Below are 26,657 nucleotides of genomic sequence, written 5' to 3' on the forward strand. Positions count from 1 at the left end.
GGTTCACTCCTTCACCTCCTTCAGATTTTGCTCAAATATCACTTTCTCATTGACTCTTTAATGAATCTCATGAGGCAGGTGGGGGAAAAGAATGTCTCCTGTGTGTCCAATAGAGAAATTGAAGTTCAAGATGACAATGAGCTGGTTGTTTCTGTTTGCTGAGCCTCTGCCTGGAGCCTGATATCCGCTAGATCTTGACTTGGTTGATTACTTCTCATCACTCAGCCTTTTATTCTACCATGCCTGCTCCCAGAGAAGTCTTCCCAGTCCTCCCAACAGAAAGGGCTTGCCCCTCCTGACAGCACAGCCAGACCTCTCACTCTCTTCGCAGAGCGTTTTGCTTTCTGAATCATTTTGTCGATTTCCGCATTGACTTGACCAGTTGTCTTTGCTCCTTAAGGCGTCAGCTCCCTGGCGCCCTGAACAGCACCTGGCATGCAGTAGGTGCTCGCTAAGTGTTGGCTGCATGGTGAATACACATAATCCTTAAGTCCTTGTGGGTGGATTGTTTGAATAATAATAATGACAGGAAAATGTATGTATCTCAAGTCCCAATGATCAGGCTGTTTCCCAGGGCATGGAGAGGCAGGCGGGACAACCAGTGCCACTTAGTAGAGCCCCTTTGAGCTAACAACACACCCCTCGATCCCCACAATCTGCACACCCAGTGGATGGGGGATACCAGGGCTGAGAGAGGTGACGTGATTTGTCTGTCTCACACAGAGTGGGGACAACATGGCTCGGCTGGGGCTAGACCCATCATTCTGGCTTGCATCCAACTGACTTTTTTCTACCTCACCCTTCCACTGCACTGACATAGTATTTCATGTTTATAAAATTGGCCCATGAGAGCCTTAAAGAGCGGGAAAATACTGATTCATCCCAGCACTGCTGGTGTCTAGCGCTTAGCAAGTGCTCGATAAATACTCATCAAACAAATTAATGGCTGAGTCCCAGTAAAATCCTTAAGTGCCTTCTGCTTTATGGCTTATTTTCCTCTAATTTTTTTGAGCATGGTTCATTCAGAAAAAGTATGGAAGATGTAAGAAACAAAACAAATCTCAGTTCAAGAGAACACCCAATTCCCCAGCATACAGGATAAAAATGGGGTGGATTTGACCGTGAAAGAGCTGAAGCCCCACAGTGGCTGTGAGGGAGGTTGTATGTCTGCTCCATTTTATACATGTTATTAAGTCATTCAGTGCCTGTTAATTATTTCTCAGTCCTCCTTTCCCCATTCACTCTCAAAATTGTTCTGGTTTGGGTGGTAAAATACATGGTCTTTCTGCCTGTGAGGTTTCCTGTCACCTCCCCTGGCCTCTCAGCGCCCTCTCTCACCCTTACTCCCTCACTTCCAGCCACACGGGCTTCCTGGCTGCTCCTCACAGATGCCAGGACCCTTCCTGCCTCAGGGCCTTTGCAATGGCTTTCCTGTCTGGCCTGGGTCTCTCTACCCACCTTCATGGCTTCCCCTCACCTCCTTCAGGTCTTATTAGAAGAACTTCAGCCTCTCACCTTGATGAGCCACAACCCTCCTACTGCCTTTTCTCCTGAGCTTTCATCACCCTCTTACACAGGAGTCGGCAAACCATAGCTCGTGGGCTAGCCACCTGTTTTTGTAAATTAAGGTTTACTGGCACACAGCCATACCCATTCATTATATTTTCTCTGTGGCTGCTTTTGTGCTATGAAAACAGTCTGAGTAGTTGCAGCAGAGACAGCACAGCCAACAAAGCCTAAAATTAAGATAATACCTGATTTATATATATATATATGTGTGTGTGTGTATATATATATACACACACACACAGATATACATATATTTCTTAATTATCTTGTTGACTGCCTTCTTCCTCCAATAAAATGTCAACTCCCCCCCAAACAGGGATTTTTGTCTCTTCCATTTGCTGCATATCCTCAGTGCCTAGAAGATTGCTGGCACCCAGTACACATTCAATGAATGTTTGTTGAGTGAATGCATGATCTAAAGTCCTCCCAGATCTAATGCTTTTATGTTAGCCAAAATGAACATCTATGAATTATAAAAGGGCTAAGGTCAAAGGTCAGTTTCAACCCTTAGAGACCATGTGTCAAGAGATTTGTATTTATAATCATCAACTAAGCATGGTCTAAGCTTTCCTAACTGATATTAACCGAGAGGGAGAAATAGTGAAAAAGAGAAAAGCACACAGAGGTGGGGACAGAGAGGGATAAAGAGAAGAAAGGAGAGGAGGAAAGAGAGACAGAAAGAGGCAGAGAGAGACAGAGAGACTAAGAATGAGAGACAAGGACAGAGGGAAAAAGAAAGAGAAGAGGGGCAGAGAGAGGAGTAATTAGTGCCCAGTGCTGGGTTCAAATCCTGACTTCACCACCCTTGGCTAGAGGATCTTGGCAGGTCACCGCATCCCTGTGGGCCTCAGTTTCCTTATCTGGAAGATGGAGCTAAAAATATATCTCCCCTCATGAGGTTGTTTTATGGATCAACTGAGGATCCAAGGAAGATGTGGGTGTGCAGTGGGCTCGCAGCAAATGGCCCAAAGTTAACTCAAGGCATCCTGGTCCTGCTAGGACCCCAGCCTCTCCCCTTCTCCACCCTGGTAGCAACCAAGAGAGGGCAGCTCCCATCACCCACGCTGCACTCCCAGGCTGCTTCGGCCCAGCTGGTGAGGAGTGCATGGGGTGGAGGTGATTTCTGGCTCTTTTGAGTCATGCAGGCACATATGGTGAGGGGGTCCCTGTGAAAGGAGGCTGCCTGTCACTCAAGTAACACAGAGCCAGCAGCTCTTGTCTCTTGCAGATGGCCCCAGTGTAGCCCTCTTGGGCTTCCCCACCCTACCCCCTTAAGCTCAGAGAGCCAATCCTGGATCCTGTTTGCTGTGGGATGTGGGAAATGGCAGATTTCTGAGGGAGCCAGTGTTGAGTCAGAGCTGGATTCCAACCTTAACTCCCTGTGTGTGGCTCCAGGCCTGTTTCCTCATCTGTTAAATGGGAATATTTAAGGCTCTAACTTAGAGGTTTATCATCAAGGAGTCATGGACTGATGCACAGAAAAGTACCCAGAATAGTGTAGCACAGAGGAAATGGCTGATAACCCTCCATGATTTCAGAAGGCTACCCAGATCCAGTTTGGGTCCCAGGAAGGTCCAGGACAAGGGTGGAGCTCAGCTATGTTGATTGGGGTTCATTTGATAACAGATATGATGCAAACCACACTTTTGGCACAGAGTTTCAATACACCTGCCTCTGCAGTCTTTGGGCTTGGATAAGCACTCAGCCCATCGCCAAGTCCTAATGGGGGCAGGCCCACCATGCCCAGGGATGCCCCACTGCTCCATCACCAAGGATCCCTGGCCTTCTAGAGCGGGGCTTCCCAACACTGCACTCTTTGACATTTGGGGCTGGGTAACCTGTGGTGGGGGCTAAGCCAGACATGGACAGTGAGAACTTCAGTTACTTGCTAAACTATCACCTCCTCAGAGGGTTTTCCTAGTTGCAGCAACGCAGAAGTCCCTTTGAGATTCCCTCGGTCTCAACTGGGGTGGGGATCCTTGGGGGTCTGAAGCTAGAACTTGGGGAGTTAGTGAATTTGAATGGAAAAAGTGAACCCTTCAGTTCCCCTGATTTCTACCAGAAGTAAGGCATTTTCTTCCATTATGAGGGGAGGCAGCAAAGTGTGACAGTGGGCAGGAACAGTGGCACAAGTCACTGGCAGAAATCACATATAGTTCACAGACATCCTGCAAAGTCTTTCAGGCTCAACACTCTCCAGAAATTACATGGGTTATCAGACCTGTTGCCAGGTCCTGTTGGCAATGTGTTATAAACTCTAAAACCATGTCACAAATCTGTTTTTAAAAAATATTCTGATAATGATTTCACTCTATTTGGCTTCCTCCATCATCTCATGCATTTTAATTTATGTCTTGAAAATCATTAGACAGTCAAAGGGGTCTGTGGCTCAACAAGGTTTCAAATTCTTTCAGGTGGAGTCTCTTGTTCCCCATCTCCCATCTTTCTGCCCCAGACTTTAGTGAGAGTTTTAAGAAATTACTCCTTTAAAAATTAACTGCCCTCCCTCCTCCTCCTCTCTCTCACTTCCTCTTTCTCCCCTCCCCCACCCCCAATATCTATTTCTCTGGGTTCAGCTCAGAGCACAGGGAAGAGGACATCAGAGCTCACAGTCTGGTGCTGACAAGTCCCTGGCTGGCACCTCAGGCAGCTCTCTCAAGCAGGGTCTCACCATGTGAGGACACAGCGAGAAGGCAGTCGTCTGTAAGCCAGAAAGAGAGCCCTCACCCGTTTGTAAACTGGGTGACAGTAATCTCTCCCTCACCAGTTATTTAAAAACAAAACTCCAGACTTTATTTGGATTTCATCCGCTTTTCCACGAAGGCCCCTTTTCTGTCCCAGGATCCCATCCTGGATCTCCCATTGCACTTAGTCCTCATGCTTCTTCAGACTCTTCTGGTCTGGGACAGTTTCTCAGTCTTTCTCTGACTGTCATAACCTTGACAGTCTTGAAAAGAACTGGCCAGGTACCCTGTAGAATGCTCTCCAATCTGTGTTTGTCTGATGTTTTGCCCGTGATTAAACTGGGGTTATGAGTCTTTGAGAAGAAGACCACAGAGGTGAGGTTCCCTCTCCATCATAGCAAATCAAGGGTCCCACGATGACACATCCACTGGGGATGTCAGCCTTCATCACTTGGTTAAGGTGGTGTCTTGTAGGTTTCTCTACTGCAAAACGATACATCTTTCCCTACTCTATTCTTTGAAAGTGAGTCACTAAGTCCAGCCCATCCGCAAAGTAAGGAGGGTGGAGATTCAACTCCACTCCTAGAGGGGGAGTGTCTACATATATTAAATGGAATTCCCTAAGGAAGACTTGTCTCTTTTTCACTTACTTTATTTAATAATAAAGCAATAAAATGATGATTTACCATTGCTATGTCAATCAATCAGTCATTTATTTATTTTGGCCTAGACCCTGTCTGGATAGGTTATATAAGATAAAAGCTCAGCCAGCACACAGTGGGCCCCCAGAAAATGCTCATTCTCCTGCATTTCCTCCCTGTCTCCTGGTCTAGAAGTAACCCCAAATCTCTTTTTTCCTCCTAAACATTTAGCAAGACAAATTTAAATATATTCCCTGATTATAAAAGTAAAGCATCAAACTACTATATAGAAAATAGACAGGCAACAAGGATTTACTGTGCAGCATAGGGAATTCTATTCAATATCTTGTAATAACCTACAGTGGAATATAATCTGCCAAAAAATAACTGAATCAGTATGCTGTACACCTTAAACTAATACAATATTGTAAATCAACTTCTAAAAAAAGAGGCTAAAAGTAAATTGTGCTCATTGTAGAAAAATTTGACCACATAGAAAAATATAAAGAAAATAAAGATTCCCACGTCCCACTACCTAGAGATCATCTTGGTACAGTGGCTTTGGCTTCTATTCTTTTTATTTTTCGTATTTTCAAAATTACGCCCTTGAGATTATAAGGTGCTATGGACTGAATTGTGCCCCTTCTCCCCGCAATTCATCTGTTGAAGGCTTAATCTCCGATGCAGTGGCATTCGGAGATGGGGCATTTGGGAGGTGATTAGAGTTATAGGAGGTAATGAGAGTGGGGCCCCCAGGCTGGGGTTAGTGTCCTTGTGAGAAGAGACACCAGAGAGCTTGTTCTCTCTCTCTCTCTCCCCTCACCATGTGAGGACACAGCAAGAAGGTAGCCGCCTGTAAGCCAGGAAGACGGTCCTCAGCAGAACTGGACCATGCTGGCACCCGGATCTCGGACTTCCAGCCTCCAGGACTGTGAGTGAGTACACATCTGTTTTCTAAGCTGCCCAGTCTGTGGTATTTTGTGATGTCAGCCTGAGCGGACTGTGACATAAGGCTTATCTCACCTTGATCCTTTTTTAAAAATCAATTCCCCTACCTTGTCATTATATGGTGAGCATTTCCCCACGTCCTTAAATATTCTCCCAACAGACGATTTTTAATGACACATGATATTCCATCATATGGAGGGACCATACGGTATTTAACCAGTTGCCTCCAGTTTTGTTCTATTTTTATAAATAACACTGGGGTGCACATCCTATATAAATCTTCGATAGTGTTGCTGATTAGTTGAGGTGAGGCTTTTTCTAAAAGGCACTTTAAGCAGGAAGCCAGGAAGGAAAGAAAAGAGACAAATTGAAAAGGGGAAAATCTGGAAGAGGTCCCAACACACTGTGTAGGCAAGCTACTGTTCCCTCTGCCAAGAATGCTCTTCCCTAAACATCTGCCTGGCTCCCTCCTCCTCTGTGGAAATGTCACCTCCTCTGAGGAGTCTTCCCTGATTGCCTGACCTAATCTAGTCCCCATATCCCATAACTTGTCCTCTTATGCTGCTGTCGTCTTCATAAGACGACATAGGGCATGCCATCACGTCCCATATTGTGCATTTGCTTAAAGTCTATCTTCTACTTTCTGAGTAGTTTACTATTTATTGTGCTTATTGTTCACCTCTGTCTCCCCTACGAGGGTGGGGATTTTTGTCTGTCTTCTTCATTGTGTTGTCCCCAATCACCTGATTATCTCCCAGCACCCAGTCAGCACTTAATAAGTGATTATGGAATAAACAAATGGATTTCAACGATGTTGAGAAAAGAAATGAGATGTTGGGATCATAAAGCCCTGCTCATCTAGGTGGGCAACATACATTTGGCATCCGTGCTGTGGATTCTAAGATGCTTGGAGCAGGTGCCTCTGGACTCTTCCTGTGGATCTCACCTGCCAGCGGCTGGTGAGGCCATGCCTACGGACTTGGCTCTGGCACCAGTGTAAAGGACAAAGACTCCAGACACTGTGCCTGACTGTGGCTGCATGGAGTGAGGGGCATCCTAGGGCAGGGCTGGGCAGGGCTGGCAGATGGCAGGGCCCAAATGAGTCTGGAAAAGCAACAGCTCTGCCCTCACCAGTAGAAACTCAAAGATGCCACCTTAGCCCCTGCCCTTAGCCATGAGTGGCCCTGGTGGTTGTGTTGTGGAGTGTGGGTGGGGTTGTCTTAATTTAAGAAGTCCCAGATAAGGGTTCAGGAGCAAGTACTTTATTTGAGAGGTGTTATGAATTGAATTGTGCCCCCACTCCCACCCTCCAAAAAAGATAAGTGGAAATCCTAACCTCCAGGACCTGAGAAAGTGACCTTATTTAGATACAGGGTCGTGCGGATGCCATTAGTTAAGTAAGATGAGGTTGCACGGGAGTAGTGTGGGCCCTAATCCAGGATGACCAGTGTCCTCACAGCAAGATGGCCATATGAAGGTGGAATACTTCAGTGGATGATGGAGAATCTATAAGCTAAAGGATGCCAAGGACTGCTGGCAGCTACTGGAAGCTGGAAGAGACGAGGGAGAAATGTCTCTTAGAGCCTCTGGAGGGAGACTGGCCCTGCTGACACCCTCTGGCCTCCAAACTGTGAGATGATAAGTATCTGTTGTTTTAAGCCACCCAGTTTGTGGTACTTTATTGCTGCTCTAGGCTCACATCAGGCTCAAACCACTGCTCAGGCTTCTACCCAAAGCATGACAGTGGGATGTGAGTGCATGGGAAGTTTTAGAAGGCTGCTCCGAATTAGTGGCAGTTACCAGTGGGGTGAGAATGGGGACTAAAGTAGGACCCCATGGCTCACTCCACTTCTTCAGGCCCTGCTGGAGTTTTCACAATGAAAAATTCATATACATTTCTAAAAGGAGTGCCCATCAGGGTGGAAAATTTGGCCTACAGAGAGCTTGTCCAGCACCACGCACTGCTCTAAATGCTTCACATGTATTCACCTCACTCGCTCCTCGTGCCCTGTGAGGTAGGGCTGTGCTTCTCCTCATTTTGCACACGTAGAAATGGAGGCCCAGAGAGCCCAAGCGACTTGTCTAAGGTTGCACAGCAAGGAAGTGCTGACTCAGGATGGGAACCTAGGCAGCTTAATGCCTAACTCTGTTCTCTCAACAGTTTCCCCTGAGCTTGCTCTCTACATGGTGGTTTTGCTCTAAGCTTCCAGGACAAACATTCCCTCAGACAACAGTGCTTACAACTATAGAAGTTTCTGGAAACCTATGGTCCTGCTCACACTTCCTCACCTACCACTGAGCACATTCCCAGTGTCTCCTTCTGAACCTCTGGACCCTTTCTCTGGATGTCCAACCCTGAGACACAGCCTGTTTCTGTGTTCACACTTTTCTTAGTTCCTGCTCTCCACCCCACTCTCTGCCTGAGTTCCCTTACCTTCCCCTTCCTGTCTGCTAGTTCTGCTTCCCTCCCAGGAAGGTTTCTTTTCCTCTGAAGCCTCCTCTTGCACCAGCTTTGTAAAGAAAAAAATCCCAGAACCCATAAAACCTCCAAGCAAGATTTGGCCAATTGGGTGTAACCTTTTGCCCAAGCGTCTGTAGGGCAGGCCCAAGAAATCCAAGAAAGAGCCTGAACATCTCAAATCTGTTGTCTGTTCCTAGAGATGCTATGCTTGGGCAAGATCTGTTTGCAAACTAGAACACCGTGTCCCTTTGCCCCATCCTCTGTATTTGTCAATCAGTGATCATAATAATGGTAGAAAACTATTGGTCTACAATATGAACAACACTCCCGAGATGTGGTTGACTTGTGCAGTGTGTGACATGCACAACTGTCCATGGTAGTTCCTTTTGCTGCCCATTCCAAGCTGCATTCTCAACTCCACCCTAAAATAAGCTACTGATCCAAAGGATGGATTCTTACAAATCTCCCTCCACCCCCAAGGGGGGAAATTCCTTTATGAACATGCACCATGACTCCTCTACGTGCAGGAGGATGCCCAGTATTGCTTCCCTGGTAGGCTGAGCTGTGGCTCATGGGCAGGACCTTCACTGGAAAGTCAGCATGTGTGTGGAGCAGCCTTAGGATGCGGCATAGGAAACAGGGTGGAAGGGGAGGCATCTTTCAGGCCTGTCCCTAACATTTTCAAAACTTACGACAAGAGTACCAACCGAGGTCCTCATAATATGTGTAAATATTTAAAAGCTACTAAATAAAACATGCTGTGCACTTCCCCTTTACAAACATACCTTCATAAGGTCAGTCTGCGATTCAGAATCTGGGTGTCTGCACTGCATTATGGTGGAGGGACAGCCGTCCCTGCCCCTTGACCACGGTCTGCCACCTTCTCTTCCCACTCATGGTGCTGGTGGTACCAGCTCCTGGGAGACATTTCCCCTCAGCCCAATGGACTCCTCACCCCACGGGGAGGGGCATGGCCGGAGGAAGCGGGTGAGGGCTCCAGCGCAGAACCCCTTTGCATAGGTCCAAGGGTATTTCTCTGTGTTTCATCTGTGTTGGTTTTTGACTCACACAACCTTGACATATTCAAAAATCTAAAATTATATTTAAAATCTCATGCAATTAAAAGTTATTCAGCATCTGTGTGCCCTCTAGATTTCTACCTCCCGAGGGCCCTTCCCTACTTAGAATTCTGAGGACAAGACCCCCATATCTTCAAAGGACTGAGCCTCAGGCAGGCTCTCCCGGGGCTATGTTGAGTTGTCCTTTGGCTGCCTCCCTAGCTCAGGGTCCCTTCACTGCAGCCTCAGGAGTTGGCTGGTACTGGCTCTCCACGACCCCACATCACTTACGTTGTAGAGGAGGTCAGTCCACCCTTCCATGGTGATGCACTGGAAAACAGTCAGCACTGCAAATAGGATGTTGTCGAACTGAGTGATCCCATTGTTGGGTCCTTCCCAGTAGGTCTGACATTTGGTCCCATTGGGGCAGATGCGGGCAGGTTCCTCTGTCCCACATGGAGCTGGAGACTCACCCTGAATGTCATCTATGAAAAGGAAGGAGAGAAAAGTCAGGAGAAAGAGCCAGCAAAACCAGCACTGAGAAATAGGAGCCAGTGAAGTTTCAACACTGTTGGGGAAAAAATGGCTATTAAAATGAATTTATCAGTCTTTTCCCCAAAAGTCCAATGGTTGGTTTTGTTGATCTATTCTTTGTTTTCTATTTCATTAATATCTTCTTCTCTGTTTTTGTTCTTTTCCTAAATTTTTGAGATGGATTAATGTTCCTTAAGGCCATAAATGTCCCTTTAAGTGAAGCTTTAACTGCATCTCACAAATTTTGCCATGCATTATTATCATGATAATACTCAGTAACCTATTCAGAAATTTCCATTATTGTTTCTTCTTTGACTCATGGATAACTAAGAAGCATTAAACATTTGTCAGATATATACAAAAATAAAATAATATAATGAATTCCCATGTACCTATCACCAATTTCAATCCTTATCAACTCAGGGCTAATCTTGTTTCACCCATATCCCCTCTTCATACTAAAATAATTTGCCTTGCCACAAAAATATCTTTAAAGCAAATCTCAGACATCCTGCCATTTCATCCGCAAATTAGAAGCCTGTCTTTTAACTTCCGAACACTTATACGGTTACCTTTTTGTTACCGATTTCCAGCTTAATTGCATTGTGGTCAGAGAATATGTTTTATATTATTCTGTCCTTTTAAATCTGTCAAGATGCACTTTAAGGTCCCTAATACAGTCAGTTTTGGTAAATATGCTGTGCGCATTTTGAGGTGGTTGGGTGCAGTGTTCTCCAGACTCCAATTAGCACAGATTTGTCAATTGTGTTGTGTTATTCTTCTGTAGCCTGACTGATTTTTTTTTTTTTTTCTTGAGATGTACTGGGCTCAGGGAGCTGTTCTGGAGGCGAGGGAGGCCAGTACACATAGTACTCACCCTTAGGCACAGGAGCTAAGCTTTCTCCAAAAAGCAGGAGGCAGATTGTGAAAATGCCACAAGGAAAGAGATACACGTCAATGGACACCCCTTTTGCTGGAAACCAAAGACAGATTCCTGGCAAAATCGGGCTGGGGCATAAAGGTTGGGTTCGAATTCTAATGCATTGAAGGGGACGGGGAGGAGGTATGTCTCCATGAGAACTCAGAGTCAGGGGAGCACCGAACAACCTGCACGTGTCTCCACTGGACCAGAGCAGCGGATATAAAAGGACTCTATTCAGCAAGTGACAGTTTTGAAGGTTTTCAGAGAGCGACACTGTGTGACAAGAAAACAGTCGAGTGTGTAAACTCAAGCTCCCCACTAAACACAAAAAGATATCTCAATGGATGTGCTCCAGACTTTGCATCACCCATTCCCAACCTTCACTGAGCAAGCAACAGAGAGAAAAGAACCAACACAGAATGCCTGAATCTTATTGACCTTTGGAGCTCCGGTGAAGCAGAAACTCCAGGTCCTGCAAAATGACACCCACCAATCTCAGAAGTGACACCTACTACTTACGAAGCAATGACACATCAGCCACTAGTTTAAGAAGTGGGAAATGCCTTCCCCATTCACGCCTGACGTGGTCCAGGAGCTGTTATATAATGAATACAGATCGGAAGGCAAAATCTTTTAAAAGGAATAAAAATTCCAGGGCTCCTCTAATGAATGAGAACCACTGTTTATGGGGAAGTTCACCTCTGTCCAGAAACTTTTCCATTTCCACCTTGTGTCCAAATCTGGCTCAATTTCCATCCATCGTGCGGCAACCCCTGCATTAGCCCAGTGAACACTGGTCCCTTCCTTTCCTTGGGGCTACAATAGCTCCTGAATGTTCACATTTGGTGAGGAGAGAAAAGCAGGCATTAACGTGCATTGATATGCACTAGGGGTCTCGTGTCCTCAAACTATCTTGGAAGATCTTGGAAAGAAGGAAGCTTCCGCTTTTCCTTTGCATTTCTCTGCGAGTTTAGCGCCATGCTGGGCACACAGGAGCCAGGTTCCTGATGATAAAGAGAGCCATCTGCAAGAGAAAACCTGTCTGTCTTTGGCAGCTCTGCCTAGCGGTGTTCCTGATTGAGATCCCATCCCCCCTCAACCTCCCCGCCCCCTCATCACGAAACACTCCGAGGGCTGCTTCTAGAAAAGCAACCGTCCAGAGAGTCTGAGGAATTCGGTTATAAATATATTTTAAAATTAACCTGCTGCCTGGGTGTCTGTATAAATCTGTCTCTTACTCACACGGCTTATATTTTTAATCACGAGCTTTTCAGTCATCCTCCAAATCAAGGCTTCCTACCCTTCGGGCTGCCTCACCCACATCTGTCCCCTTACAACCCTGACTCAGACTCAAGCCAGTCTTCTGTCCCCTTGGCTGGAGAGAGTTAAAGAAAGGGAAAAAAAAAAAAACACAAAAAAACAAAAACCAAAACCCCAGGATCCAGGAGTCCCAGTTTCTCTGCCCTCGGCTGATTTTTTCCGAGGGGCCCTGCCCTGAATCTCTCCCTCCAGTATTTCCGCCCGGGTGATGAGGCCAGGAGCAGAAATAGCTCTGCCTCAATCTGACTCAATTAACACCTTCTTCATTGGGGAAAGAAATAATTAGGACATCCCATATTGAGCAAACTTCACAAGCCCAGGAGAGAAGGAGACAGGAGGAGCAAGAAAAAAAGGAGGAAAAAAAAAATCATCCTGAATAAACCTTCCCTACTGGGTTTTCCTGCCCTCTGGGAGGTCTGGGAAGATGTCTCGGCTACCCAGGGGGTCACCAGGCTGAAAAGGTGGATGGGACAGAATCTTCCTTATAAGACAGGCTTGAAACCTCTTTCCCTCTGGGCTTCAGTCCACACTGTCCACTCCCTCAGTTCAGTTTCCTTGACCCATGACCAGCACTGTCACTCAGTCTGGGCGTACCGAGGCAGCTGGTGGTTCAAATACTGAAATACAGGCTTCACTCCACATTTGATTCCACTTGGTTCGTGGGCTTCAGAGAACAAGTAGCTAGAAGTTTGGATAGCAGGGTATTTAATTGAAAAGGTCTCTGGAAGCTACTGGGTCTGTGAGTGTGTGGACAGCAGGGGACACCCACGCTGCCCCACTCACTCTGATTCTGAGCTGAGCACCAGGGCTGTACCTCCTTGTCTTCCTGGTTTTTCTCCTGCCTTCTCCCCTCCCCCTGCCTGGCACAGCTCGAGGAGAGGGACCAAGACCCTGGTGGTGCTGAGTTCTATTGGTCAGTGCCAGCACTCCCAGAAGGATGTCTTTAAGGCACATTCTTGGGGAGACCAGGAGGAGCCATCCTCTACTCTCCTTTTCTCCAGAGCCACTGGATCCCTTCCTTCCTGGCCAGATTGCCCCCCGCGTCTTCCTGCTTTAGAACCCAACACGCCCTGAGGTCTGGGGTCACTGCAAGGTAACTAGGTAAAGAGCCTGTGGGCATCCTGTCCATATTCTGCTGTCATCTGCTCTGCCCCTGCATGCTCTCCCTGAAAACATCTTTGGTGCCTGCTCCAGCTCAGCATGAAGGGCAGCCAGCTGTGCAAGGGCATTAATGCCCACCCAGGGCCATTCCTCGCCAATGTTGGACAAAATTTGGTGCGTAAGTACCCAGCTCCCTCTTCTCTCATGTGGAATGGCTGTGAGGTGTGTGACCTACCCTATTTCTCCGAGGTGCCCAATGGGACTGACGTCTGGTTGCCCAAAATGGTAACTTGCTTGGTAGCACCCCCTTTACCAGATGTTTCCCCCACCTGTCTCACTTCCCCACTTTCCTGACGGTGCTTCCAGGGGTCACTTCCCAAATAAACCACTAACATTGGGACAGCTTCCTAGGGAATCCCAAGGCAATGTCCTAGCAACAACCAAGGTCTTGGGGGCTGTTTCACCCCCCACCTTGCCTGCAGTGCTTTGGGGAGGAGGTGCCCCGGTTTCTTAAGAGAAAGACGCAAACCTCTACCCATCTCATCAGGAGCTTGTCCCCAAAAGAGAAAAAGAAATGGGAGGAAGGTCGGGGAAAAAAAAAGTATTGCACTACACGGACCTACCTGTCCCCTCTTCGAAGCAGGTGGTATGAAATTTTCCCATATAAAATTCTAACCCTATGATTGCAAAAATAAGGATTGCAAAAAATAGGAGGAGGCCAATCTGCAGCAGGGGGATCATTGCCTTCATGATGGACTTCAGGACGACTTGTAAACCTGGAGAGACACAGAGAGAGAGAGGCCCCACGGGCCCATGAGAAGGCACCCCGAAACCCCACCTCCAGGATACCTCCCAAGGGAACCCAGGACACACGGGGGAAGGCTGGGGACGGGGCCAGGGTGAGGGAAGATGGATGGAAGACCCAGAGGCTACTCATTATAATAACAGGAACACTCCCTTCAAACATGTTAGAGAATTTTTTATTTTCAAATATTTCAAAAAGCATTTGGCCTAGGCCGCCCTATTTGATGACCTTCTGGGCAAGAATGAGGTGGAGAGTCGTTGCTTTCTGAGCCCTGTTCTTGCGCACGGAGCGCCTTTCACCCAGAGCGGGGTGCCTTTTTCTAACTTTTTTCCACCAAGAGGGGGCGACGTGTCCTAATTGATACAAAGGCACCATAGAGGCTAGCTGGCAGCTCTGCACGGAAAAGCAGTCCATGTCCCAGTTCCAACCCTGAGAAGCCAGACGTTATTTCACTGGCTTTTAGCAACAACCCCAGGAGGCAGGTGCACGTGTAAAATCATCCCCACTTCCCAGAGGTGGGAAGTAAAGCTCAGAGGGGCGTCATGATTCACCCTAGGACATGAGAAATAACAGGGCCAGGATTCGAACCCAGGTCGGAACGATGTCAAACCCCATGTCTGAAGCCATGGTTCCATGTGTTTAGGAAAGTCTGTGGTCAAAATCAGGGTTCAGGCGTATAGCTTGGGTCTTGCTTCTTGATTAGAAGAACCTCCCATGGCCCACAATTAACATCTCTTGATAGTTGGAAACCACAGGGGACAACGCTACTCCAAGGTGTCCCAAACGTAAGGCTGACACTGATGGAGGCAGTGTGGCAGAGTGGCTGAGGCTCTGGACACTGGAGACAGTCGATGCCCAGGCCAGGTCTCCTTTGCTGTTGGCGCACCCTCCCTCCAGCTGCTGTGGGCACTGGCTGCTAACGGTTCCCAGATGCCCCGCTTTTCACAGAATCACCCTTGGTTATTAAAAGCACCTCACCTGGGAGGCGTCTGCTTTCCCCCTCCCACCCCTAGCAATCGATCACATAAGTACAAAAGGCCAGCAGCCCTTGCCTCAAATAGGAGAGAACTCAGATGCTACTCACACTCCAGAGCTCCCCAGGGGATCAGGCTGAGATGGCATCCTTGTTCAGCTCCTTCCCCTGCCCCATCCTGCTGCCCTCATCCTTTCTCTCCTGATAGCACTCCCCCAATAAAGCAAGTGCATCTGAACACCCATCTTTGTCTGCTTCTACGGAACCTGACCTAGTCATCTCCTGACTAGCAAAGTGACCTGAGCAAGTCAGGGTGCCATTCTGAACCTCGGTTTCTTCATCTGTAATCGGGAGTTAGACTAGCACCTCCCTCTCAGGATTAAATGAGAAAGTTCACACCTAGCAAAGTGCCTGGTATGTCACTGGTGGTCATTCAACAGAGACTCTTTTTAGTATTAGCTACTCAATTTGGGATGGCCCTTAGTTTAATATGACAGAAGCACCTGCTGGAATCTTGCAGACACTTGAGTAGAAGTGCCTTCTTTCTACAAAAAGACCCTGCTGGTGGTTATCTGGGACGTCTTACTCTTTAAATCTGGATGGCAATAAATCTGAAGAACAAAGCTAATGAAACGTAAAATGAAGGTAATAACAGAACCTACCTCACAGGCTTGTTGTGAGGATAAATGAGTTAAAAAAATGGCAAATACTTAAAACAGTGCCTGGTACATAGTAAGTGCTTATAATTATTATTATTATTGTTACTACTACTACTACTGGGGCAGTAGGACAGAAAAAGGTCAGCCCTGTTTTGCTTTCTTTTTCTCTTTATTTTGCAGCTGAACCTAGTCCTGACCCTGAATTCTGCAGCCACCCCCAAAGGGTGGAGTAAAAGCATCCTTGAAGGATGAGAAAATAGCAGGGAGCGAGTAAAGACTTTGGAGCTTGTCACTGTCCAACTGTCAGAAATCAAGTGAGTAATTTAACCTTTTGGAGCCTCAGCCTTTTCATCCCTAAAATGGTTCCGCACCTAGGTAATTGTGAAGCTGAACTAATACACAGAAAGCTCGTTCGGCTGTGTCCCGTATGCAGTAGGCACCCAATACGTTGTAATGGTTATTGCCACCCATTATTACCAGGCTTGGGAGTCATACTGGCTAACTCCTAATTCTGACATTCTCAGCCATGCGACTTTGCTCAAATTATTCAGCGGCTCTGAGCCTCAGTTTCCCTGTCTGTAAAATGGGGACAACAGCACTATCCACTTCACAAGGTTGGGAGTACGGAGTGAGAGACTGTGTGGTGCTTAGCACGGCTCCTGATGGATAAATGTTCAGTAAGGAGGTGGTTATGGGTGAGGGTCCTGGCTTGCTTTCAGGAGCTTGTGCAGACCTGCAGCCAGGTTCCTGGGGGTCCCCTGAGGGGCTTCCCCAAAGAGACTGCTTGGACTCAGGCTGCAGAAGCACCCAAGGGCTGCCAATGAGATGCTTTGCGGAGAGGAAACCGAGGGCTCCCAGGACCCCTGAGCAGACCCCTTGCCAGGGTTGGAAACTCACGCACTTGGGATTCCAGATACCAGCTTGAGCGGCCGCAGCACTCGAACTGCCCTCAGCGTCCGGAGGTCAAACTCCGTCCCAACTGTTGCCAAGATGCTGGAAGAAAAAGCCAGAACAGAAAGCCAAGGGTGGGTTTCAGGGTCCGACAGGTTGGTGGGGGGTCGATGTCATGCTTTATTGTCTGGGTGACCACAGGCAGGTGACTTTACATCGGTGGACCTCAGTTTTCCCACCTGTAAAACTGTGTTAATAGCACCTGCTTCACGGGATGAAAGGTGATTTACAAAGACCCCAAATAGGTGTCTGGTGGATGAGGCTCAATAAATATTGGGCTGAGAAGAATGGAGGCTTTGCCACAGCACTTCACTTAGTACAATAATCTCCAGGTCTGTCCATGTTGCTCAAATGGCATTATTTTATTTTTTTTATAGCTGAATAGTATTCATTGTATATATATATATATACATATATATATATATATATATACACACACACCACATCTTCATTATCCAATCATGTGTCACTGAAATTTGGTGTGTATTCTACCCTTCTGGCACATCTCAATTCAGGTGTTCAATGGTCACATGTGGCCAGGGGTGGATGGACTATACAGCTCAGGCACAGAGAAAGAGTCAGTGGGGTAAAGATGTAAAGAAAGTGAGCCACATGAATATGTCAGAGGAAAACTCTGGGCAAAGGGACAGCCAGTGCAAAGGTCCTGAGGCAGAACCACACCTGGTACATCTGAGGAACAGCAAAGAGGCCAGTATGGCTGGAACCAAGTGAGCCAGGGTGACAGTGGGAGGCGATGAGGGCAGGGAGGTGATGAGGCAGGTCATGCAAGGACTTGTGGGCCACAGTGAAGCTTTTGCTCTGAGTGAAGTCACAGCCATGGAGGGTTCTGAGTATCGAAGGGACATGATCTGACTTGTGTTTAAAATAAGGCTTCTCTAGGGGCCAAGGCCAGAAGCTGGGAGACTTGGGGGAGGTGACTGCACTGGTCCAGGCGAGAGATGATGGATTTAGACCTGGTTGTGCTGGACACAGTGATACTGCTGAGATGAATTCAACCCTGCCCTTAGATGACCACACACGTAAGGGGGTGAGAGATTCAAGTACAAGTCCTTCTGGTCCCAGGGTGGTCAGAGGCGGGAATGAGGAGGAAATGAATTCAGACAGGATGGCTGGGGACAGCGTGACTGTGGAGTCCAAGTTTGAAGAGGCAGCACAGCACAAAATCTTACAAAATCTTAGACCAGAGGTTAAACCCTGGCCCCGCATTTTCTCATTACATGGCCTTTGCCCTAATTTGTCTCAGCCTCTGAAATGCAGATCATCTGACCTCCCTCTTGCCCAGTGCAATCCTAGCCAGCACCTAAGATGCACTATCTCTCAACCCCCTCCTGGGAAGGATGGCAAGGGAATAGGAGGAGAATGCCAGGAGAGGAGAGGCTTCTTGGGCTGAGAATGCCCTATAGCGGCAGAAGGCTTCCCTCTGGATGATGGGGGGACAAATCAGGTGGGCAGGATGGTTGGAGGCTGTGAACTGGAGGCTGATGAGGTGGGTCTTGTCATGCGGACAGTGGGAGTCATGTTAAGGTTTTGGAGCAGGGGAGGGATGTGATTAGGGTTGGCAAGCCTGACAGCTGAAAGGACAGATTGGTGGTGATGGAGGCAGGAGTGAGGAGGGAGCCGTAAGAGCAGACCGGCGTCATGAGGGCTAGAACTAGGACAAAGGCAGTGGGAGTACAAAGGAGGCCCCAGTTTATATATAGCTGCCATTGACTGCTGTGCACCAGGGAGCTTGCCTGGGTTCATCAAATCCTCCCTGCGTCCCAGCAGTCAGCAGGGTGAGTCCCATCTTACAGAGGAGGAAACTGAAGCCCAGAGAAGTTCTGAACGCATGGAAGTCCACACCACCAAGTAAGAATGTGAACTCAGGACCCCAGGACTCCAGAGCCCAGCTTTCCACCTCACATGGCTTGTTGGATGGGGTGGGAGCAATGGTGGGAAAGAAAGAGATGGGAAGTATGGCTTCCTGGTTCCAAATGAACCACCAAGTAACAGTCATTCATTTATTCCACAAGTGTTTGTTGAGAACCTACTATGTGCGTAGCTACTCAGGGAGAACCTGAGAGTGCCACCATCAACCAAGTGAAAACGGGAAGAGGTGTGGTATGCCAGATGGTGTGAAGCACTATGGAGAACAATACGGCAGCCACCAGGACTTCCAGTGGAAAGACCGAGTGTGGGATGGGAGGGAGGAATCAAGAGCGACTCCAGGGTTTGGGGCTGGGCCACTGGACGGATGGAGTTGTCAACTGAGACGGGGAAGGTGGAGGAAGGGGAAGGTTTGGAGGAAGCCCAGGAGCTGGGTTGTTCTCAAACGTTGAGTTTGAGAAGCCAGTTTTCTGTGACTCCCTCTTTAGAACCTTCCAGTGGCTTCCAGCAGGCTTAGAATAAAATCTAGAGTCTATCATGACCACAAGACCTTGTGTGACTTGACTCCCACTGACCGCCCTGTCTCACTACACTCCGGCCACTTCGGCCTTCTGTTCTTCCAACAGGAAAAGCTCCTTTCCACCAAGGGAATGATATGCTGGCTGTCTCTTCTATTGCAGACACCTGCCCCATCCCTTCAACTCTCTCCCTCTTTGCCTAGTGGGCCCTCTTCAAATCCTTTAGGTTGCAGCTCCAATTCTGCCTTCTCAGAAGGGACAGATGGGGTTGTGGTTGACCAGATATCCCAGGGTTGATAGCTAAAATGAAAAAGGTAGAGAAAGAATATGGGTGGAAAAGAGGGAGAAGCCACAGAGGCAGGAGGAGACCTGGAAGAAGGGTGTCATCCCTGAGGGTTAAGTTCAAAAGTGTTTTGAGAAAGGAGAGGGCATTGGTCCCCAGGGCAGCATAGACAAAGACGAAGAAGATGCCACGGATGAAAAGCAGGCATCACGCAGGGCCTCGGGTCTCTGGGGAGTCTCGCCGTGGCTGATGGCTGGAGAGAGAAGGTTGAGAGGTACTGGAAACAAGAGCCTGGGCATGAGAAGAAAGGATGTTCAGGGTGGAAGAGAACCGAGTATGCTGATGTGTCAAGAGAGGGAAGTCAATGCTGCAGCCTTGGCCTTTAGAGCTGCGCTGCCCAATACAGGAACCATTAGGCACACATAGTTATTTAAATATACATTTAAATTACATTAAATTAAATGAGACATTCAGCTCCTCGGTCGCATTAGTCGCACTTTCACATAGCTCTTTAAACATATCATTAATATAATTTAATTTAAATTAGACACTCAGTTCCTTAGTTGCATCCGTCGCATTTTAAGTGCTCCACAGCCGCGTGTGGGCAGTTGCATCCCAAAGGACATTTCCGTCATCGCAGAAAGTTCCATCGGATGGTGCTGCTCTAGCGTGTCTACCCCAGAGGGCAGGAATTTTTGTCTGTTTTGCTCACGACGGTATCCCCAGGACCTATAACTGTGCCTGGCATATAGCAGGCACTCAATAAATGTTTGTTGAATGAATGAATGAATAAATAATGAAGTGAAATGGAGAAAGGCATCGTGACAACTAACAGAGTAGATTCCGGAAGGGAGGGAGGGCTGTGTAGAGGACAGGACTTATCTTAAACTAGGAAAAAACCACTCAAGACACTTATGGCTGTCAACCCAAGAGCCAGTCCCACTCCCTCCCTTGCGAGTGGGGTCCTTCTGTCATTCAAAGAAGCAGAAACGCCCAACAGTCTCTTTTTCCCAGGATTTCTTGCCATCGGAGCGCTGGTCACATGGCCCAGTCTTGTGCTTAACAGGACCTGAGTGCAAGTCTCCTGAGTGCCTCTGGAAGAGAGGTTCCCTCCATCAAGAGGAGTCACGTGGCAGGAGACAGTCCCTCCTCTTCTTTGGCTGACACTTATGTGTCTACCCAGGATGGCTGGGTAGCCATCTTGGAATGGGGTTGCCACCCTGGGACTGTGAGTGGTAAAGGTCACCAAGGAAAGTCCTTACACTGAAGATGGCCGAGTGAAAAGGTGGAAAGGATTCCTTGGAGACCCTGCTGAGCTGCAGAACCGACACCGCAACCAACCTCCCAGCCTCCAGATTGCTTGTAATGTGGATAACACACACTCTTCCCTCGCAACTAAGAGCCAGAGAGCCTCAGTTCAAATCCCAGTTCTGCTAGCTACTGTGGCCTTGGGCACACCACTCAACATCTCTGTGCCTCAGTTTCCTGAGTTGTAAAATGGGGGTAATAATAGTACTTCCCTTTATAGGTGTAGAGATGTATGGGGTATACTTAGAACTGTGCCTGGGGTTTAGTAAGTAAGTCCTCTATAAACGTTTGCTATCATCGTCATCCTCTTAAACTTTTATTTTGTTACTTTCCCTGAAATTATACCAGAACTGACCGATAAAGAAACCAACATTCATTGAGTTTATTCTCTTTGCCAGGTTATAGCTTGTAGCTTTACATACTGAGGTCCCATTTTATGCCCCAGTATCTTTCCCATGTGAATGTCATATTCTCAGTTCATTGACAGGGGAACTGAGACCCGGAGGAGTTAGCCACTTGCCCACAATCACACAGCTAACACGTGGTGCCTGTATCTGGGTCTGGCTTTCCTGCCTCCTCCGTGCTGCCCGTTTAACTCCACCACCCCACTTACCCTCTCCCGGGACCTCAGCCAAGCTTATGCCTCCACTAAGCTGAACTCAGAAAGGAGCTAGATTTTTCTCTGGCCGGAAGTCAGAATGTCAATAAATATTTGCAGAGGAGCGACTACTATGTGCCAGGTGGGTGAGGAGGGGAACACGTGCAAAGGCCCTGGGGCTGGAGAGACCTTATGGTGCAGAGTGAGGTCACCAGCTGAGAGGCAGAGGACTGGAGAGTGGGAAGGAGATGTTAGTGTGGCTGGAAAGCAGGAAGTGGGGAGGATGGGGGCTGTTGCTGACCCCCGACCTCAGGTTAGATCCCCCTCATAGATCTGGGTCAAATCTTGAGTTGGGGATTTAGGAACATAACTGCTTCCCACGCAGTCTATATTCTTGCCATTCATAGATTTTGCAAATCTTCCTCAAGTTCATTCTTATATCAGTCACCTGGTTTTTAGCTCCACTTGGGAAAACTATTTCTAAAATTCCTTTTTTAAACCCTCAAACGCAAAGGGTCGAGATAATCAATTTCCTCAGTTCACGGCATAATTTTGCCTTTGGTCTGTGCAATGCCCCTCTCTTGTTCATTCACTCACTCATTCATTTCCTTTTATCCCCAAATTCAACTTTCATTCCTGAAGAGATAACTGATATAATGTTTAATTTGGTCTTAGTGGAGTGCATTCTTATAAAACCTGTGCTTTATTTTGAGCGCATATATTTAAAATTTTCACAAATGGCATTAATTTTGGAATATTCTGTTGTTTTCTGTTTTGGCAGACATGCCATCTGGGGCTCTCTCTGAGCCCCAGGTTCCAAAGGTGCATCCGAGACATCTCTCCCTGACCCCCAGGCATGGATGCCAGGCAGCCTCCAGCTTCCCCTCCACAGATGACGCTGGACTGAATATCCTCATACCCGCTCCTTAAGGACCCAGTGAACGTCTGCCCCGACAGCATAACTGCTGGTGGGTCTGAACTTCACTGGACTAATTACCTCTGATGACCCTCCAGAGTGGCCCCCTAGACCACACACCTACGAGTGGGGCAGAAGCTTCCTCTGTTCCTATATCCTACCGACCCTTGCTTTATCCACCTTTCTTTTAAAAAAAAAGAAAAAAAAATTCTTCCCTTAATGGAGATACTGGGGATCGAACCCAGGACCTCATGCATACTAAGTATGTGCTCTATAGCCTGAGCTATACCCTCCTCCCCACCACCTGCCTGTTTTTTTCCACTTATATATGAGGCATAGAGATCCTGACTGTTTTAATTTTCATCTTTCTGACTACAAATGATTTTGAGTACCACACCATATACTGATTAGCTGTTCAGACTTCTCTTCCCTAATCTGCCTGATCACATTTTGTTTTTGCCTGCTTTCCTCTTGGGGTTGCTATGTTAGTGTCGTGATTCCCTCGCATAGTCTTTTTTGCTTTTGTTTTGGCAGGGTTAGGCTTATTTATTTACTTATCTTAATGGAGGGACCGAAGATTGAACCCGGGACCTCGTGCATGCTAAGCACACACTCTACCCCTGAGCTATACCCACCCCTGCTCCCTCGTACAGTCTTGATCAGTGTTGCCTAATATGGTAGCCACTGGCTGCGTGTGGCTTTTGAGCATTCGAAATGAAATGTGGCTAATGTGAGTGAGGAACTGAGTTTTAAATTGTCTTTACTTTTAATTCAGTTTTATGTAAATAGTCACGCGTGGCTAGGGGCTGCAGTAACAAACAGCCGTTAGGTATGAACCCCTGGTCAGTTTTCCCTCTACCATTCCATGCACTATTTGCAAACACTACTTTAGTTCTTGCCACATGCCAGGTGCTATTTTAAATGATTATAAATATTAACTCGCTTCAAACTCCTAACAACCCGTAAGTAGATGCTAGCCTTTCCATTTTATTGATGAGAAAACCGAGGCACAGAGAGGTTGAGTGACTTAACCCAAGGATTCGTAAGAAATGGTACTACCAACCAGGATTTGGATCTGGGAACCAAACTGCCCTGTTATGTGTTTATTTGAACAGATTTAGTTTTCATAAAATCAAGTTTTTTGTTTTTGTTTTTGTTTTTGGTTTTTTTGCTTTAGAGTTTGCGCTTTTAAAGTTCTATTTAAGGAGTCCCTCCCTGGCTCACACACATATTCTCCTGTGTTTTCTTTTTGTTTGTTTTTGTTTTTATTTATTTTTTATTGAAGTCTAGTCAGATTACAATGTTGTGTCAATTTCTGGTATACAGAATAATGTTTCAGTCATAATATACATACATATATTCCTTTTCATATTCTTTTTCATTATAGGTTACTACAAGATACTGACTATAGCTCCCTGTGCTATTCAGTAGAAACTTCTTGTTCTTTAAATCTTGCTTAAAAAATTTTTTTTCTTACTCTCTTCTTTTTTTAAGCTTTTTTTGTGGGAGGGGTAATTAGGTTTATTCACTTGTTTTCTTTTTTTTAAGTGGAGGTATTGGGGATCAAACCCAGGACCTCGTGCATGCTAAGCACAAGCTCTTTCAATGAGCTAGACCCTCCTCTTGTTTTCTTCCTTAATGTGAAGTTCTTACCACTCACATGGGGTCCTCTCAAGTGCCTTAACCTTTGCAAAGAGCAGTTCCTCCTCTTATTTGTCTTTTAAAGTAGAGGATTGCACAAAAGGACACGTTTCTATTTTGGGTGATTCCTAAAGCTGCCTTAAAGTGCAGTGTTTTCTTAAGTAAAAAAAGAGCAGGAGCAGATGCAAAAACCTCAGAAGGTGCAAGGTAAGCAGTTCTAGAAAAGACGAGAGTCCCAGAGGGACGAGTTTGCTGGGGACCAGAAGGGGATGGCTGCTGAGTGAAGGCTCATTCAGAGATGAGCAGGTCATGGTGGGCCTCTTGAAGGGCACTGTTGCATTACCTGGCTGACTGCAAGGCTAAAGGAGGCACTGGAAGGGAAACTGGGGAGACTGGAATAAGAAGAAGGGGATGGATAATGTGGTGACTTGAGGGGCAGCAGGGTGGGGAGCAGAGTATCTTCCAAATAGAGGAGATTTGTCCAAGTTTGCAAGCACAGAGCACTGGGTCCCTGGAGGAGAGCCTGAGGGCCAAACAAGACATTTGACGGAGTAAAGCTCTCAAGGAAATGGATAACCACATTTTCAATTTAATTCCCAGACATTTAATGGGCATCTCCTACAGGAGAGGCACTCCCCGGATCAAAATAAAAACAAAAGCTAAACTCTCACCTGTAGCTGGTAGGAGTTTAAACTGGTTCCACGACTTGGGAAAATTGTTAGGCAGTTTCTACCAAAGCTAAACAGATTCTGCCCTATGACCCAGAAATTCCACTGAGGGAACACCTCCCAGAGAAATGTGAGCCGTGGTCACCAAATGACAAGTATGAGTGTCAACAGCACTTTTCTCTGTAATAGCCTCAAAGTGGAAAGGATCCAAATGCCCATCACCAGCGCAGCAGATAAACAGATGGTGCAGGATACACAGCCATGAGAATGAATGACCTACAGATACCGCCCCAACAGGGACGGATCTCACACACGCAATGTCATGGGGAAGAAGCCAGTGAGAGCTCGTGGTACATACGATCCCATGTGTTTACAATTCAGGTACAACTGAATTACTGTGCTGTCCACCAGAAACTAACTCAATGAGGTAGATCAACTGTACTTCAATTTAAAAAAAAAAATAAGCAAGACTGATCCAGGATGTTCCACGTCAGGATGGGGTTACCGGCAACTGGAGGTGAACGAGAGGGTTCCTGGAGGTTCAGGAGGATCTGTTTCTTGATTTGGGTGCTGGTTACATGAGTGTGTTCAGTTTTTGAAAATTACTCAAGTATTCATATATGTGAGCTTTCCCCTTTGTGCATTCTACTTCAATATAAAGTTTAAAATACAGTTAGAAAGAAGCTAACATTTATTCAGTGCCTGTTGTGGGCCAGGCGGTGTGCATTATTTTATCCAATCCTCATGACGACCCTATGAGGCAGGGCCTTTCCAGATCAGAGAGGTTAAATCACTGCTCCCAGCTCACCCAGCCAGTAACATGGCTGAGCTGGGCTTTGGTTCCATGTCCTATTCCCTTCAAACTACTCTGCAATACTTCCCAGGAATGGGAAAGTGAAGGGACATGGATTTCTCTGAGACAGAGGAGAAAAAGAAAAACAGAGAGAGAGCGAGAGAGAGAGAGAGAGAGACAATGATCCTGAGGAAATTGAAAGGAAAGGAGTTCATCAAAGTGACCGCCATCGTCTCAAGAAAAAGTTGGCCAGATCCCAAGGAATCACAGAAAGGCTCGAAGCAGATGTGGTGTGAATTTAATAAGGCATTGACTCAAGATGAAAAAAATATTGAGGGATACTGAAGATCCGGCTAAGGGGATCCAGCCCAGTCCTTCCTGCATGGCTCTGCCTTCACTGGTTTCCAGGAGTGTAGAGACAGCAAGAAACTCCTTAAGAGGTGGGGGCAGATCAAGGAAACAGGTAAGGGATGTTGAGATCCCATGAGGACAGCCCCCACCTCTTAAGGAGTTTCTTCATTTGAAATTATCTGTTTGGGCGAATTCTGTTTCCTGTTGGGACCCTGACTGATAAAAATGGGGCAGGATGGCTAGTCCGTGACGGCTGCCCATCTGAAGTTCCTAAAGCCCACAGTTTCTGAGACAAAAGTCTCAGGAGAAGCAGGATTTGATTCTAGGTTTCCTCACTCAGGGGGTGGAAATACTCTGTTGCATTTTCCAAATAAGACTTCAAACTGGGGGAAAGACATTCTGCCAGGTTCTTCCCTCACCCCATAGTAAGGCAAGAACAATTCTTTGAAGCAGGTAGCCTGAGAAAGCAAGGAGGTGAGTGGAAGAAGACAGGGGTGTCCCTTAAAGCTGTCCTAAGGTAGGACTTGGAAGGAGGTGACATAGATCAAGATGTGGAGCTTGCCTGCCTTGAAGAACCACCACAGAGACTGATTTCTGTGTCTTCCTGCACTTAACTAGACGGCGTTTCCCAGCCTTGCAAGTCAGCGTGGCCACGTGACTAAGTTCTGGCTGGCAGAAAGTGAGCTGAAGTGATGTGGTCTACTTCCGGGCCTGGCCCGGAAACACTTCCCATAATCTTTTCCCTTCTGTGTCTTCACACCAAGGAGCACAGAGACCTTAGAAGCCACGGGTTGAAGATGAGGAGCCATAATACAGAAGGAGCCTGGGCTTTTGCCTCTCTCCTTGGAGGAGAGCTGCCCACTGCTCAAAAAACCCATTTTGGAGTTTGTGTGTGCAAGGACTAAACTTCTATTGTGTTTGAGCCCTTATACATTTGGGGTTTTTTGTTTGTTTGTTTGTTTGTTACAGCAAAAAGGAGTATCTAATACACTTACTAGTATCTTCTCTCTTATACAGTGACTAATATGCTTGTGCATCTAAAACGTCCGCTGCATGAGTCCATGCCGG

At 47.0% G+C, this 26,657-nt stretch overlaps 1 protein-coding gene across 6 annotated transcripts in view; it reads right to left on the bottom strand.

The window, feature by feature from the left end:
- Positions 1–26,657, bottom strand: part of CACNA1A (calcium voltage-gated channel subunit alpha1 A) — a 206,576-nt gene that overhangs the window by 96,736 nt on the left and 83,183 nt on the right. For all 6 annotated transcript variants that reach the window (XM_064479894.1, XM_064479896.1, XM_064479892.1 and 3 more), the window contains 3 exons: positions 16,577–16,668; positions 13,862–14,014; positions 9,653–9,846 (listed from right to left, as the gene is read on the bottom strand). In XM_064479894.1, coding sequence (XP_064335964.1) covers positions 9,653–9,846; positions 13,862–14,014; positions 16,577–16,668 — 439 coding nt within the window. The remainder of the gene's footprint in view (positions 1–9,652; positions 9,847–13,861; positions 14,015–16,576; positions 16,669–26,657) is intronic.

This window comes from Camelus dromedarius, chromosome 27 (genome assembly GCF_036321535.1).
Source record: "Camelus dromedarius isolate mCamDro1 chromosome 27, mCamDro1.pat, whole genome shotgun sequence".
Lineage (NCBI taxonomy): Eukaryota > Metazoa > Chordata > Mammalia > Artiodactyla > Camelidae > Camelus > Camelus dromedarius.